General features: G+C 40.0%; 2 protein-coding genes across 3 annotated transcripts in view; both read left to right on the top strand.

The window, feature by feature from the left end:
- TMEFF1 (transmembrane protein with EGF like and two follistatin like domains 1) overlaps nt 1-16,419 on the top strand; it is a 113,869-nt gene extending 97,450 nt beyond the window's left edge. Inside the window, exons 10-11 of one of the 2 annotated variants that reach the window (XR_004033458.1) lie at nt 822-1,261; nt 15,898-16,419. Coding sequence is in view for 1 of the 2 variants with exons in the window: in XM_030828536.1 (XP_030684396.1) it covers nt 822-906 (85 nt within the window). In the remaining variant the exon portion in view is untranslated. Of the gene's footprint in view, nt 1-821; nt 1,941-15,897 lie in introns of those variants that run through there. The other variant, XM_030828536.1, reaches the window with a different exon arrangement.
- CAVIN4 (caveolae associated protein 4) lies at nt 1,964-10,871 on the top strand. Its single transcript, XM_003260292.4, has 2 exons — nt 1,964-2,855; nt 10,049-10,871. The coding sequence occupies exons 1-2, from the start codon at nt 2,448-2,450 to the stop codon at nt 10,712-10,714; spliced, it is 1,074 nt and encodes a 357-aa protein (XP_003260340.2). The 5' UTR covers nt 1,964-2,447; the 3' UTR covers nt 10,715-10,871.
- Nucleotides 16,420-16,930: the final 511 nt, after the last annotated feature.

Raw genomic sequence — 16,930 nt, 5'->3', positions numbered from 1 at the left:
TTTGGAAGCTAGTCCAACTCCTAATTTATTTTTTACATATAGGAGAATTGAGGTTGCACAGTTAGTTATTAGCAGAGCCCAGAATTCATCTAAGCCCCCTTATTCCACATTGCATAGCACAGCACCTTGTGTTTGCAATCTAGTGTGTAGGCACAAGAGCAGTTCCAACACAGTGAGATTTGTACTGCTGTTGAGAAATGTGGTAAAATGAGAGCAGAGTTAAAGAATGTCCTGCATCCTCAGTGTGGCAGTTCCTTATGGGCTTCTGTGGTTTGCCCCAGGAGGGTGTGGACAGCTTCTTTTGAGTCATTGTCTAAAATCAGTAGACACTCTTATGTATTCATAGCTGAGGTTAATAAGCACACTTCTTCCTGATTTCTCCCTTCATCTAAGCTGTTCTTGTCATTTTAGAGCTGTCTTCTCATAATGCTCAGGGAAAGTACATAGGCCAGAGTCCTTTCTCCTGTCAGGGGTTTCATGTTATCAGTCACTGTGACTAGGGAGTTTCTAGGCTGGAGAAAGGGTGGGATATCTGTCAGGGATGCATACATAGTAGCATAGACACTGGGAATGAGTTTTGCTGGTGCCAGTACCTGTGTTACATATCTAATCCTCTCAGCTCCCAGGTTTGTAGAGGAGGTAGCAGTCTGAATTGTGTTCATCTTCATCTTGTCTTGCAACAGATACCATCTCATTTCTCTTTCATGTAATTGCTTGCAATGTGGCTTTATGTGCAAAATGTGTATTACTTTGGAAACATTTGAAATATCCTGAACAAAATCATCAAAACAATATTTTTCTCTCTTTTTTTAATGCAACAGAAAATGCCCCAAAAACAATAGAGGACGTCGACAGAAGCAAAACCTAGGTCATTTTACTTCAGATACGTCATCCAGAATGGTTTAAGCTGATGACTTTTATATGTACACTGACCATGTGATGTACATTTATTATGTCTTTTTTTAAAGAATGGAAATATTTATTTCAGAGGCCTTATTTTTGGACATTTTTAGTGTAGTACTGTTGGCTCGTATTTAGAATATTCAGCTACGACAGTTTTGGACTGTTTAGTAGTCTTTGTTTTATGTTTTTAAATACAGAAATTGCTTTCACAAATTTGTACCACATGGTAATTCTAAGACTTGTTCTTTACCCATGGAATGTAATATTTTTGCAAAGATGGACTACTTCACAAATGGTTATAAAGTCGTATCCACTTCTTCCACAATGACCACAACAAATGACCAAGCATGAACTAAAGGTAAAGATGTTTACAGATTACTTTTCTTACAAAAAAAATCTAGAAGACACTGTGTTTAAATAGATATTTAAATGTTTTTGAGATTTAGTAACTGATTTTTTAGACACTGCCTATCGCATGAACTGTAAAGCTGTGTGTGTTAGGTGTAAAATATTTATAAGATATATGGACTGGGGAATTTGATTATTCCTCCCTTTGAAAAAGTAATTCTAAAAATTTGAACAAGTGTGTTAGTAATGATGGAACAGATCAATGAAAAGTAGATTTAGATATTGTGAAAATAGGCTGTTTAACAAACAGATTGGAATAAAGCCTACTCTACCAGTTAAACTACTTTAATACACATTCATTTTTAAATAAAATATGTTTTAACATAAATAAACAAATCGTATCAGTGTTTGTGAATAAAATACAAAAATGATTGTTAATGATTGGTGCTCTTAAAGTGAGCTTAAAATTTATCCAAGACCTCTATCCAAATTTGTCCTGTAGTAATAGATTAATATTCATACATTGTTGGTGTTTAAAGATCTGAAGTGTGAGTAGAATGTATTCAGCTGTTTAACATGTAGTTTAGATATTCAAAAGTATGCATGTAGAATTTAAAGAATATGTTAAAAATTATTCATTTTAATATTTTGTTTGGAAAAGCATGTTATAATATAATGTTTTCACTATATGGCCTCTGTTTTGGTGTGTTTATTTACTAAATTTTTTGATATTGGTGTTTCAGTATATTTAATATGTGAAATTAGTAGAAAAAGCAGATTTTGGTTCAGAATTCCCCTTTACTGTTACAAATACTGATTGAAATTATCTAAAGGCAAAAGCTTTACCCAACATTTGGAGTTTGCTTTTTGGATCATTTAGCTTCTAGGTTTAATATTAGTTACATGGTGGCTTTAGTGAACTTTTTAAAAAAGCTTTCCTCTTCTACCCACACAGTCTTATTTGAGTCCCTTAGTCAGTCAGCAAGCATGTTTGGAACAGTCCCCAGTGCTTTGCAAAGGTTCAGATTGCAGAACAGTCACATATGGGTATTTGTAGTTATAAATACTTGACCATTCTCCAGGGGTGGGGTTTCCAACTCTTTAAACAACCCTGTTGCCTGTTATCAAGCTGACTTTTCACTCCAAGTGCCAGAATTGATTGTGGTCAGGACATCTTACGCTGAGAAATAAATAAAATGGAACATAATGGGTCTGCTTCAAATGCTGATAAAATCCACCAGAATCGCCTGTCGAGTGTTACAGAAGATGAAGACCAAGATGCTGCTCTTACCATTGTGACTGTGCTGGACAAAGTAGCCTCCATCGTGGACAGTGTGCAGGCAAGCCAGAAGAGAATAGAAGAGAGACACAGGGAAATGGAAAATGCCATAAAATCCGTCCAGATTGACCTGTTGAAGCTTTCACAGTCACATAGAAATACAGGGCATATAATTAACAAGTTGTTTGAGAAAACCCGAAAAGTTAGTGCTCACATTAAAGATGTGAAAGCCCGGGTGGAGAAGCAACAAATTCATGTTAAAAAAGTTGAAGTCAAGCAAGAGGAAATAATGAAGAAAAACAAATTCCGCGTGGTAATATTCCAGGTAATCTTGCACTTGTGTTCAGCTTGCTTGTTCTAGTCTCTTGCATCTTTTAATTGCCAACAAGTCATATCAGAGGTTTCCAGTGTCACATCTTAACTATTGTATATATTAATACAATGGAGTTCTGTATTAGCAGCGATCTCAGGATAAAACCATTTCTGTGTTAACCAAAGTACTATCTATCATTTCGGTATTTTGAGCTTCTCAACCATTTCATGTAATATGAACTGTGGCTCATAGCTTAGGCTATTTCTTGCCTTTGAAACTTAATATTGGTAAGGCCCTTTGAGCATATTAGCCTCATTAGCATGGTGCCCTCTCATAGACTTTGAAAATGTTAGAACTAGAAGAAGACTCAGAAGCCTCTAGTTTAAAACACTTCTTTGTTCTCTAAAAGAAGAAACTGACAACCAGTAGCTCCACAATGTGGTTTTTTTCGCTTATATGGAGAGCCTGGAAAGGCCTAAAGAGTAGATACAAACTTTTCAGGATGTGATTTGTGTATTGGAATTTTTACATACAGATCACAATGACAGCAATTTTCCAATGAACAATGAGGCAATTATTTTTCTTATTGTTATAGTAATACAAATATATGAGTCACATAAGTAATTTCCTATGTTTGATTACAAAGTCTTTTTACTTAAGTGATATAATATTTTGTGTGTGGCATTGTGTATTGAGCTAAGTTCCGATATTATTCTGTGCTTGGCACTCATATTTTTGGAAATAGGAACATATTCATGGCAAATGCATAATATCTATGGTATATTTTTAAAACTCTTACAGTTAAAAGGAAAAAAGTTGAACATTCCTTCACAGTAGAAAAGTGGGAAACTGTCATTATCAGGCAGTTTACAAAACACAAGAATAAAATTCTACTTTCACCTATTTAAATGTTGGCAGTTATTAAAACCTATACCCAGAAGTTAATTTAAGGATTGGGAAAAAACACTTTCATATTCTGTTGGTAGAAATATTAATTGATAAAACATTTTTGAAAGGCAGATTTGGTAGTATGTGTTAAGAAATTTAAAAATTCACAAACTTTTTGGTCCCAAAATTTTATGTCAAAGAATTTGTTCTATGCATAAAATCAGGAATGTGTGTAGGAATGTTCACTGATGCATATAAAGTGTTATTTTTTAAAATGACACCTGTATTTTAAAAATGAGTACTTATGTATATAGGAAAAAAACTGGAAAAATATAAACTAAATGAAATAGGAACACAGTTGGATTATGTAGAAGATAATTTGTAAAACACTAGGGATGTGGCCCATAACTCCTCGTGGCATTCTTTACACATTAGGCAATTCTCCATAGCCCTCTGTTGACTGATAAGGTTACACTGGGATGGTAGAGTGGTATTTTAGGTCTGTTTTTAATAGCCTGTAGGTTATTTAGGAAAAGTAATAGGGAGGACAGTGAAGAGTTGCTTATTTCAAAGGTAGATAGGGCAGACTATGCTATTTGAAGTTCCTTATCATTTCCCTTTCCTTTCATGTCCCTGGAGGTCCTTCTATAGGCTTAAAAATTTGGAAAAAAAAAAAAAGCCTGGGCAATGTGGCAAAACGCTGTCTCTACAAAAATAGAAAAGTTAACCAGGTGTGTTGTCGCGTGCCTGTGTTCCCTGCTACTCAGGAGGCTGAGGTGGGAGGGTCACCTGTGGGGAGGTTGAGGCTACAGTGAGCCATGATTGTGCCACTGCACTCCAGCCTGGTTGACAGTGAGACCTTGTCTTAAGAAAAAAAATTGAAAAATTGAAAAAAAAAATCAGTCACCTGATTTTCAGAGGCCAGTTCCAGTGTTAGTATATGTAGTGGGAAATGTAGTATCCATTCTTTGATTTGCCTTCTGAAGATGTTCAGAATTGTGGGTATATCTTACCCTCCACTGGCATGGGCGCATGGCCAGGAAACATATTTGGCATTCACGACTGCTGAGAACTTTTGTGCAAAGCAGTGGACTAAGTGCCAATTAAGATTTACAAAAGCAAGAGCAAAGAAGTTTCTGAAAAGTTTCCATTGACTCTGTTCATTGACATAACTCTTCTTTAAACTTTAAGATGTTTCTGTATTCACCTGTTTAGTCCCTGTAACTTACTGCTAATTGTTCCTTTCTTTGATCCCTTGTAGTTATTTAAAGCAACTGAGGGGTGCTAGTTTAGGGCACGTCTCTTCTCTTGTAAGAAATAATGCCATGAAGATTCTGTATAATTAAGTTGTTCAGAGTAGCAGCAGTTCGTCAAAAAGTAATTGCTATCATTTATAATGGGACAGCTTGTAGAGAAAAGAATAATGGACATAGAACTCTGATTCAAAGATGCATTAGATGTTAGAACACTGTATACATGGTCACATGGTTATTCTTAGCAGTTAAAATTAGTTATAATTAATCATCATAGTTAAGGTATATACATGGTTATATTGAGATTGCCCCTTCTACTAAAATTAACTTGAAACCAAGCAATTCAGCTATAGTAAAAATTACCTGCTATTTCTTATACATTTATTATTTCTCTTCAAACGTACTATATCTTCACTACTAAGCCTCAGACTTTTGTATATTCAAAATTTCCCTAGCTATATTACTTTGAGAGCTTGTTTGGAGGTTCTAGCAGCGGAGCGCAGCTACTCGTATACCCTTGACCAAAGACCAGTCCTCCTCTATCGTGGATGGTCGTCCTCTTCGACCAAGCATGCGGCTTCGAGAGGGACGCACATGGAGCGATGAGGGAGGAAGGGGACACCCACTTAGCCCAGCCAGATCAGCTGAATCAACTCTGGCAATCAGTGGGTTAACAGATATGTTGTAGCCAATCGTCCTCACATCCCACAGCTATGTTAGTTTGATGTTCAATCCAGCCCACGGTACTCTGATGCACAGTATTCATTCTGTTACAAAAATGGTCTTTTTACCTGGAGTTTTATATTAAAAGATACAATTATATTTGGAAGTCAACTATAATTCAACATCTATAATCTTCAATTATTGTAACAGTCTATTCACCATTAGCTCATGATATCTCTGTCTCACTGGAGTTGCAACTAATAGATCTACATAACAAGTACTTTTTTCTGACTCTACCCCTGTTTTGTTTTACTTTAAAGCCTGATTTTATATTATTTGTTGTGTATTTAAAGGAGGGTATGTGATTCCTGGGCTAAGCTATATCTGATTTCTTCGCAGCAAGATTGTGTTTTTTCCCCTACCTAACAGTAATTAACTTTTGGCTCTTTCGTTTTCTAATTATACCTTCTCAGGCCGTGCCAACCCACATTGTGTTGCTGAAGCTACTCCCTGCAGCAGGTGTCAGGAAAGGAGACGAATAATTTCGCTGCTTCAAACTGATTCATCAGAGAGCTATGAGACGCCCACCCCTGCCTTTTTTAGCTCCTAGACTCTCTAATCCTATAGCCAAAGAATTTAATTTTAAATAAGTATCCGAAGAAATAAGGTTCCAGGGATATCTTCTTGAGTATCAGGCTGATAGGTTTTGGAATATGCATAAATGTGTTTTGTATATATTTATATATTTTTTGATTGGATAGATTTAATCTGGATCTCACGTGGGGGCACAGTTTCTTTTAGAAATTTTAACTCATGGTTCAGTTAAAAATCTCATGATGTTTCAACTTTTGTCTGTTTAGTTTGAGAAATGCTCCCTATTCAGTTGGGTTCCTCTAGCTGCTGTGGTTGGGCGGGCTCGCAAGGTTTCCAGTGTGTGTCATGTCCTACATCCAATTCTCATCCTTATTCTTTTGACACATTTGACATGATTGGACCTCCTCTCTCTCTCTCTCTTTTATAGAGACAGGGTCTTGGTCTGTTGCCCAGGCTAGAGTTCTATGGTACAATCATAGCTCACTGCAGCCTCCAACTGCTGGGGGAAAGCAATCTTCCTTCTTCAGCCTTCCAAGTAGCAGGGACTACAGGTGCACATCACCTTGCCTGGCTACACTTTAAAATTTTCTTAGAGATGAGGTCTCACTTTGTTGCCTGGGCTCGTCTTGGCCTCAAGTGACCCTCCCACCTCAGCCTCCCAAAATGTTGGGATTATAGGCATGAGCCACCACGTCCAGCCCCTCCCTTTCTCCTTGAAACTTCTTTCCTCTTGACTTGTGGGGTTACTACTCTCTTTGGGAGTTCCCCCTGCCTCACTGGCTGATATTTGTCCTTTTTTTTTCTTTTCTCATTTCTTCCTTCTACCAGTCCAAAATCCATGCTCTGTAGCACCCATATTAAAAAATTCTTTAAAATATTTTTAATAACATGTTTGACAGCAAGACCTAACTTGACCTGAAATTATTCAGTGGAAAAACCTGACCTAAAGTAGCAGGAGGCTGTTTCTAGCTTTTATCCCAACTTACTGTGAATATTCATATTTTTTTTTTGCCACAGAAATGTTTCTTCCAAGATCTTGCTGGGAATGTTATGTAATAAATCATATTATTTCCAAAGTATGAAATATTCTGAATTCTGAAACACACCTTGGTGCCAAGGAGTTTTGAGTAAAACAGAGCATAGACCCATTCACTCAGTTTCTTGGTGATCTCTTTCATCTGGTCTCATGACTTTAATTCCATCTTTACATCAGTGACTCCTAAATTTGGGTGTCTAGCCCAGCCCTCTCTTCTGAGTTCCAGACTCATCTACTCAGCTGCCTGCTCAGTGCCTCTGCCTGCATGGCTAGTGGGTGTCTCCAAGACAGCGTGTTCAGATCCCATCCTTCCCCTCCAGTCTCTTCCTCCTGCTGTCTCCCCCATCTCAATTAATGGCAGATCTATCTTTCATCTGCTCAGGCCATGTACTTGAGGATCGTTCTTGACACTCTGGCATTCCACATCCAAATCCAGTGGCAAATCTTTTGGCTCCTACCTTCAAAGCAGCTCCAAATCAGACTGCTTCTCACCCCCACCCTGTCAGCACCCTTATCCAGTGCTCCCTTGCCTCAGTGTTCTCCACCTGTTCTCCCTGCTTCTTTTCTTGCCCCTACACCCTGTTTTCAACAGAGTGATGCTTTTATAATGTGGGTCAAATCCTGGCACTACTCTCCTGCAAGCCATTTATTTATTCATTCATTCATTCATTTATTTTTTTAGACAGAGACTTGCTCTGTCGCCCAGGCTGGAGGGCAGTGGCACAATCTCAGCTCACTGCAACCTCCGCCTCCAGGGTTCAAGTGATTCTCCTGCCTCAGCCTCCCGAGTAGATGGGATTACAGGCATGTCCTACCACACCCGGCTAATTTTTGTATTTTTAGTAGAGACTATTTTGCCATGAGGCCAGGCTGGTCTTGAACTCCTGACCTCAGGTGATCCCCCTGCCTCAGCTTTCCAGAGTGCTGAGATTACAGGCATGAGCCACTGCACCCGGCTTCCTGCAAGGCTTTTAGACTTCCTCTTATGCTCAGACCTCGCCATTGGATACAGAGCATTGCATGACCTGGGCCACCTGCTATCTCTCTTACCCTCTTGCCTCCCCTTCTTGCCCTTTCATCACTCTGCTGTCACCACACGGCCCTCCCCACTGTTTCTCTGTTCTTCCCAGATCTATACACAGCCTTCAGGTCTAGGCTCAGATGTCACTGTATGAGTGAGGCCTTTCTGACCACTGTAGTTCAAACAGCACCTTCCTTGTCACTACATATTCCCCTTCCCTGCTTTTAGTTCTCACCTTAGTGTTTATCTTGCCGTCTAACATGCTATATAGATTTTACTCGTTTGTCCCTCTCTGAGAATATAAGCTCTTTCACTCTTTTGTCTTCAAAGAAGCTTCACAGTTTCTATAACCAGAAAATTTACTGGTTCGTGGTGGTGCTTAATAACTTTGTTGAAGGAAGGTGTACACCTGTTTGATCCAATAATCATTTATTGAGTATGCCTACTATGTGCAAGACACTCTGATAGATGCTGGGCATAAAACATCAATAAGACACATGATCTCTGCTTTCAAGGAATCTGGAGAAGACCTCTGGGAGACACATATTCTTTAGTGAAGCTTCAATTCAAACTGTGATAAATGTTATAAACAGAGGTATGTGTGTGTAAATTTGGGATAGAGTTAGCCACTTGAGGAAGTTGGGGACACTTGAATTGATTATTGAAGAAAGATTTCATTTACAAAGCCAAAAAGAGGTGAAAGGGGACCTAAGATGTCAGAAACTTCTGGGTATGGTAACATGTGCCTGTAGTCCCAGCTACTTGGGAGACTGAAGCAGGAGGATTCCTTGAGTCTCGGAGTTCGAGTCCAGCCTGAGTAATGTAGTGAGACCCCGTCTTTATGAAAAAAAGAAGATACCAGAAATCACATATACATAGGCGTAGAGGGATGAAAACATCTTGTGCTTGAGGAATTGAGAGTGATTGTATGTTTCTGGGCTGGAAGAGTGGGAAAGTAGGTTTAGCTAAGGCTGAGGAGCCTTCTAATCATACTGAAGAATTTGAACTCTTCGTTGAGTATTGATGAGCTCTCCAAAGTTTAAAGCAGAGAAAAGATGTGATCAAAGCTATGCTTTAGTAATATTCTCAGAAAATACTTAGGTGATGTTCTGGAGGTAGAAGGATCAGTGAGGAGGCATTGCGCAAGTTCAGGACTGAGATAACGGGCCAGAATCAAGACATTGGTAGAGAGAATGAAGAAGGAGGAGGGAACAGACAAGTTGTTAGGCAGTATTATCAACAAAGCTTGGTGACTGGTTGGATATGGAATGAGAAGGAGAGGAAATATTTGGGATTATGATTCAGGAGTTTCTGTCTTATTTGGCACCTGGATGGGTGTTAGTGCTGAGAGGTACAGGGAAAGAAGTAGAAATGGAGAGGTGGATGGGCCTTGATTTTTAGACTTGCTTATTTCAAGATGACTGTGTAACCTCAAACTGTGGAGCAGTCTGCCCATCATTCACACGTGTCTTCATCTTAGGAGAGAAGGAAAGTGAAGATAAAATACATGTGAGTTTACTTACAATTGGATCTGAAAAATGAAGTGGTTAAGGTTGCCCAGGGTGAGCCTGGGAGATGAAGAAGAGGAAAGGGCCAAGGTAAGAGAAACCCTAAGAAATGGTAACATTTAAGGAGCGGGCAGAGGATAAACAGCCCATGGAGAAGATTTACAAGGCATGGCCAGAAGGTAAAAGAGCTGATCTATAGTGCAAAGGAAGCACTAATATGCTTTGTTTTTTCTCTCCTTCAGGAGAAGTTTCGGTGTCCGACCTCCCTGTCTGTTGTTAAAGACAGAAACCTAACTGAGAATCAAGAAGAGGATGATGATGATATCTTTGATCCCCCAATAGATCTCTCTTCGGATGAAGAATATTATGTTGAAGAAAGCAGATCTGCCAGGCTTAGGAAGTCAGGCAAGGAGCGCATTGATAATATCAAGAAGGCATTTTCCAAAGAAAACATGCAGAAGACACGGCAGAATCTTGACAAGAAAGTGAATAGAATTAGAACTAGAATAGTGACCCCGGAGAGGAGAGAGAGGCTAAGGCAGTCAGGAGAGAGGCTGAGACAGTCAGGGGAGAGGTTTAAGAAATCTATTTCTAATGCAGCTCCCTCAAAGGAAGCTTTTAAGATGCGCAGCCTCAGGAAAGGTAAGGACCGAACAGTGGCTGAAGGTGAGGAATGTGCTAGGGAGATGGGCGTGGACATCATTGCCAGGAGCGAGTCTCTGGGCCCCATCAGTGAGCTCTACTCTGATGAGCTCAGTGAACCAGAACACGAGGCAGCCAGGCCAGTGTATCCTGCCCATGAAGGAAGGGAAATCCCCACCCCTGAGCCTTTAAAAGTTACTTTTAAATCGCAGGTGAAAGTAGAGGATGATGAATCTCTTTTGTTAGATTTAAAGCACTCATCGTAAAGAGGAATTAAGTATATCCTAAATATGAATCTCCTAATCAAGCAGTTTTAGTTTGAATAGTGTAGTCATCTACATTTCTGTGCCATGTAGGAAAACATAAATGTATGTTTTTTCTTATATTTAAAATCTTGAAGATAATATAAATATTATTGTCACTGTTTCTCACAGCAGCTGTGGATTTTTTAGTTCCTTTCTCTTGTCCACCAGAAAAATAGTTTCCTAGGTTGGGCCAGTTACGTGTTTGGTAAGGGCAACTTTGCGGCCATCATTTGCAAGAGAACTCTAAATATTGGTTAGCATTAATATTGTGGCCAGCCTCAAAGGGGAATAACTCGTGTGGGTTATATCATCCAGATGTTCAGATCAACAGATTTGTTAGTAAATTAGCAGTCACACCCCTTTTTTGATGCTTTCACATTAAAAAATTGAAGTTTTGGACTTGAGCATTTGGCTCTAGTATCATAGCTTTACTTATAAGCCTGGGCAAGTCATCTGCTTATTCTCATCAGTAAAAATAGAGAGGGTTGGCCTCTGCTGCCCGCCTCAGAGGACTGTTGTGATTATCAAAGGAAATGGTACACATTCTGGGGGAACAAGAAGCACACCCAGAGAAAACAAGCCTCACCAGTTCCTCCAAAACAGAATTGAAAGAGTTACACCTTCTGAAAAAGCCCTATCAGTAAGGTCCTAGGTTGGAGAGAAACTAAAGCTGGTCTTCAGAAGCCTTTTCACAGAATCAAGAGTGAAAAATAAATAAATGTTTGGGTGACCACTTTTTCATCAGACTAACTAAATCTTGGGTTTTAGTTGGGTCTCAAAATGATCCCTGACCAGACCCTTTCTAATCTCCTTTTGATTAAGATCTTTGGTGGACTATAGCACTACATTTGTTTGAGCAGTATGAGGCATAAAATTGTGACTATATTTCTAAAGTCGGCCCTGATGCATTGGGTTTGGAAATGACCACAAATATTCCTGTTTTCCTGAGTGTACCCTTCAGGGTCCAGCTGTCCAAAACAGTGTTGATAGGAGTTCATCATAGCTGCTTTGGGAGGAAGCCAGATTCCCCTTATCTTTTAGCTTTAGATCCTCGAATCCAAGAAGTAGAACAATGTCTATTGTTGCTGAAGAAAGAAAGAAATAGGCCGGGTGCGGTGGCTCACACCTGTTATCCCAGCACTTTGGGAGGCCGAGGCGGGTGGATCACGAGGTCAGGAGATCGAGACCATCCTGGCTAGCACGGTGAAACCCCATCTCTACTAAAAATACAAAAAATTAGCCGGGCACGTTGGCGGGCTCCTGTAGTCCCAGCTACTTGGGAGGCTGAGGCAGGAGAATTGCTTGAACCTGGGAGGCGGAGCTTGCAGTGAGCGGAGATCGCGCCACTGCACTCCAGCCTGGGCGACAGAGCGAGACTCCGCCTCAAAAAAAAAAAAAAAAAAAAGAAAGAAATGGTAATACTGATTCTGTACTTGTAGGATGTTTAATGTAGCATGGTATTGTAATAGAGAAGAAATGATGAAATTGTTGAATTTGAAGAGTTGGGACAACGATCAGCTGTCCCACTTTTTTTCTCACTTTCAGATCAGTTTTTGGATAATCATATGGTAGTTAAAATAATAAGTGTACACATATACACACAGGCATACATAAATCGGCTTTAAAATATTTGACTCAGTTACTGAGATGTTTGGGTTTGGGAATCTGATTCAGCATCATTTCCTCTTCACCCTGCATGAATACATAAAATCATATGTCGTTCATGTTGTTACCTTTTTATATTGAAAACTAAAGTGTATACAACATTGGATAACACTTTCAAATGAATAATTTTAAAATGTTTTTATGACATTTTGGAAAGATCCTGGATGCCTAATCACATATTTTCTTAAGAGCCATAATAAATATGAATTTAAGAAAACGTTATTACAACATTTGATATTAGTGTCCTATAAATATTTTTATTAATAATGCAAACAGTGAATGTAAAGAAGTTACAAGCTTTTTCTTTTTTCTAGCCCTATGCAGAATAAATATCAATTGGCCTGAAATATTTTTCTGCAAACATTACTGTCGTGGAATTTTTGTAGAGTCAGTTTGCTTACTGATTCATATATAACCAGACTTGACATTTTATGGAACGTTTCACATAATAGCTGTATTTGAATTTTGATGAGGAAGGAGTTATAACCTGGTCAGCTCTTCATCATGGTAGACTTTGTGCAACCCCAAAACACTAAACAGTTTCATGTCCCAGGAGGTTTATTGTAACCTTGTACTGCTTTCTTGGTACTAGGATTTTCCCTCCATGTTGCTGCTGTTTCTCTACATTTCTTCCCATATTTGAGACATTCCCAAATTCTACATTCATAATTTATTATTCCTTCAACTTAATTTTCTTGATATAAAAATAATGGGCCGCAAAATCACACGTCCCATTTGATATAAGGAATATTTCTAGTCAGTGTTCCTATTTTAAAAGTTTCAGATAACAAGGACACATTATTTTACTTATTCATCTGTATTTTAGAAATTATACATACCAGATTTTAAACAGCGTTTTCAAATAAAACCACTGGCAAGATTCCTTGCTCTGAGACAGAACAGTGTAGCATCTATAGACACCAGGGGGCATGGAGCTACTCAGGCTCTTCTGCAGAGTAGACAGGATAGAGTAGGGGGTTGCAAGTCTGTCTCCGGCACGCGATGATCCAGGTCTTTCCTCTGAGTGGGTGATAGCCTGATTCTAGCTTACAGGTTAGAGAGGCAGGGCAAACAACAAAGTACATGAAAATTCAAGGCTGGGGGTGGTAGTTCATGCCTGTAATCCCAGCACTTTGGGAGGCCAAGTCGGGCGGATCACTTAAGTTCAAAACCAGCCTGGCCAACATGGTGAAACCCTGTCTCTACTAAAAATACAAAAATTAGCTGGGCGTGGTGGTGTGCACCTGCAATCCCAGCTACTTGGGAGGCTGAGGCAGGAGAATCACTTGAACCCGAGAGGTGGAGGTTGCAGCGAGCCGAGGTAATGCCACTGCACTCCAGCCTGGGCAACAGAACGAGACTCCTTCTCAAAAAAAAAAAAAAAAAAAAAAAAGTACATTCAGCTTGCTGAAAGTGTACTTGTGGTGTATGTGTGTATGTGTGTGTGTGTGAATTCCCTGAAGCCTCCATAGGTTAAAAATACAAATCGAGATAAAAATACAAAACATTTTGATTTCATTCTTTGCCTTCCATGCACATTAAAGGGTTTGGTTTAGACCAAGACCTGCAGTTCATTGTGATTCTATCAGCCAAAAAGCAAGGGTCATGTTATGTAAAATATTCCACAGAACCATTGTTAACTGTGCATTTCCATTACATGAAATCATTGGGCTCATTTTTCTTCTGAGACATGTTTACTATAGCTTCTTTTATTGAACCCTGCTAAGAAAATTATAGATCATGATTCCCAAATTGGCGAGATACAAATATTCCTTGATATAAGGAATATTTCTAGTCAGTGTTCCTATTTTAAAAGTTTCAGATAACAAGGACACATTATTTTACTTATTCATCTGTATTTTAGAAATTATACATACCACATTTTAAACAGCGTTTTCAAATAAAACCACTGGCAAGATTCCTTGTTCTGAGACAGAACAGTGTAGCATCTATAGACATCAGGGGGCATGGAGCTACTCAGGCTCTTCTGCAGAGTAGACAGGATAGAGTAGGGGTCTCATCCTCAATTCTGTTTGAATTTGGGGCATGGTAGTCCCTGGTTTGTAGTGAATAAAAAATGAAAAAGCTTCATGCTAAATTTTGTGTGTTGTTCTTGTGGCCACCTCTGAATTATGTTGTCTCAGGATTTATAGTTGTCCTTCCCAGGTCAGAATCCATCATTGTATTTCATAAGCAGTGGCTAGGAGATCTAGGATAACCACTTCACTGTGCATCTCTTAGGACATCCAAGGATCCCTAAGAGGGTAGACTGGAGTGGCAGAATATCCTCACAGTTCAACTTTACTTTGGGCATCTTCCTAAAATCAACCACTTTTGTCAAAAGGCCCTCCCCAAATGCTCTGCCACTTGATGCCTTTGCCCATGCTGTATGTCTTGGAGCACCATTTTTCCCTTTCATTCTGAGAGATGCCCTTCAAGTTCACTGAGAATGTCAATTCCCTAATTTTAGCTTTCCCTGGTCCCTTCATCCCCTAGGAAGGGCATGACTATTCCATATTTTTAATATATATATGTGTGTGTGTGTGTATATATAATATATAAATATATTTCACATACACACACACACACACACACAGATTCTGTGAGGCACTGAGGATTCAAAGATGAATGAAAGTTTCTTCTTCCCCACCCTTTCCTATCCCATATCTCAGGCTCACAGTTCTGGGAGACAAGCAAAAATTCAGCAGTGTGACTAATGCTATGTATCAGATGATGGAACTGCGGAGATGGAAGCTGTTTATAGAGCATTTTGATTATGCATCTGCCCTAGCACTTGCACTGTATTGCAGTTTATTTGTGTAACTGTCTTCTAGATTAGACTGTGCTTCTTAAGGTCAGGGACTGCATTTTACTCATCTCTGGGTCACCAGCACTTGGAGAGCCTCCCATGTGCTAGCCGTCTGTATCATGAATCCAGAGATGAAAAATACGGTCGCTATGCTTAAGGAACTTTTCCCTTGGTGGAGGAGATGGACACATCATGCTCAGATTTCAGAAAGGATGATAGGGGAACATAGAGGAAAAATATCTCACAATCTGGGGAAATGCTGTCAGGGAAAATTAGAGAAAGTGTTGCTTAACTTGGCATTTGAAGGCCATTTGAGTCAAGAATAGAATTCAAGGCAAGATGCAGCTAGAGAGATTGTATGAGGGTGTTCTAAGATTTATTTCAAAGGCCATAGAGAGCCATTGAGAGATTTTAAAGGATGTCCTGTTAATAGACCAGAGGCAGACGGACCAGTTGGTAGGGGCCTTGAATTTTTCCAGGTAAGAGGAGTACCTGACGTAAAGTGGTAACTGAGCTATGGAGGGGTCAGCTTGACTGTAGGTTGTGATGGGAACAAATGACTGCCGTTTTTGAGTTGGGCAAGTCGCAAGTGGTGCCAGTCACTGGGGCAGGAAATATAAGACTGTTCTAAGACAGCCCTCTCCTGATGCTTCTATCTGTCCTCTGACAGCCTTCACTACTCATCCCTCAGTGTGGCTGAGGAACAAAAAGGAACTATGCCCATACTCCAGAAGCTCCCCCACTAGAGGTCTGCCCATTCCAGCCGTTGTGGCTCCTACATATGCGTGAAGAAGGCTCCTTTGAAGGGACCCTTTTCTGGCTGTAGCAGGTGCCTTGCCATCTCCACCAAGATGCGAAAGTCCTTGGGAAGCAGAACTGCCTTGCAGATCTAAGGCCATTGTGAAAGCTTCTTTCCCATCTGTGTCTTTGCTCAAGGCCGGATTTCTGTTTGTTTCTGTTTGTGTGGTCCAAAGAAAGGCGACTTCTGATTATTAGAATGGATTATCATTTTCTAATCTCATTTTTTGTTGAGCACCTGAGGATTACAGACAAAGCTGTGCATTACTCCATCTGACATCACAATAACAGTTGCTGTGACCAGCTGCGTAAGTCAGGGCGAATTGCCCAGGTTCATGTAGCTTCTCCAGTCAGCTGCCATGGTGGCAGCAAGAGCCTTGATCTCATTGCGGGTACTTGTTTTCAAATTTAATCCCTCTGTGTCTGTCATATTAGATATGAGTCATGGCATCAAAAATGTATCAGGGGTTCAAGGTGGGTTTGATGCAACCCATTCTTCTTCCCCTCCAAGTTTCTGGCTTATGGAGAATTCATACAAGGATTTTCAGCAAAATGGAGAACACCTTTATTACAGGCTGGGCATGTGTTCAATAAATCCCCCCAAAGTAGAGCATTTAGTAAATTCAGCTGGCACATGTGGCTTAGGCCCTCCCTGGGACCTGCGTGCTCTGATGTGGTGATAGGTGAGCAAGGTTTGCCGAGCAGGAGCAGAGTCCATTTTCTCAGCTAGCGTGAAGCCTGCAGGCTGGCTCACATTCTCAGCCAGGGAGAGCAGTAGGGATGGAGTGCTTTCTCTCTGTGGTCACCTCCAACTCAAGTGAGCAGGTAGCAAGGAGAGGGGAGGTTGAGAGGCCAGGGCCTCTGGGTCAGAACATAGAGTCCAGTTTGAAGCCACGGCCTCGTTT

This window comes from Nomascus leucogenys, chromosome 1a (assembly GCF_006542625.1).
Source record: "Nomascus leucogenys isolate Asia chromosome 1a, Asia_NLE_v1, whole genome shotgun sequence".
NCBI lineage: Eukaryota > Metazoa > Chordata > Mammalia > Primates > Hylobatidae > Nomascus > Nomascus leucogenys.
Note: the sequence above shows the minus strand (reverse complement) of the source record. Positions and strands in the feature narration are given on the sequence as shown.

Coding starts and splice junctions, on each gene's coding strand:
- CAVIN4 (XM_003260292.4), top strand. CDS start 2,448: ATGGAACATAATGGGTCTGCTTCAAATGCTGATAAAATCCACCAGAAT. Junction 2,856..10,048: donor TCCGCGTGGTAATATTCCAG/GTAATCTTGCAC, acceptor TCTCTCCTTCAG/GAGAAGTTTCGGTGTCCGAC.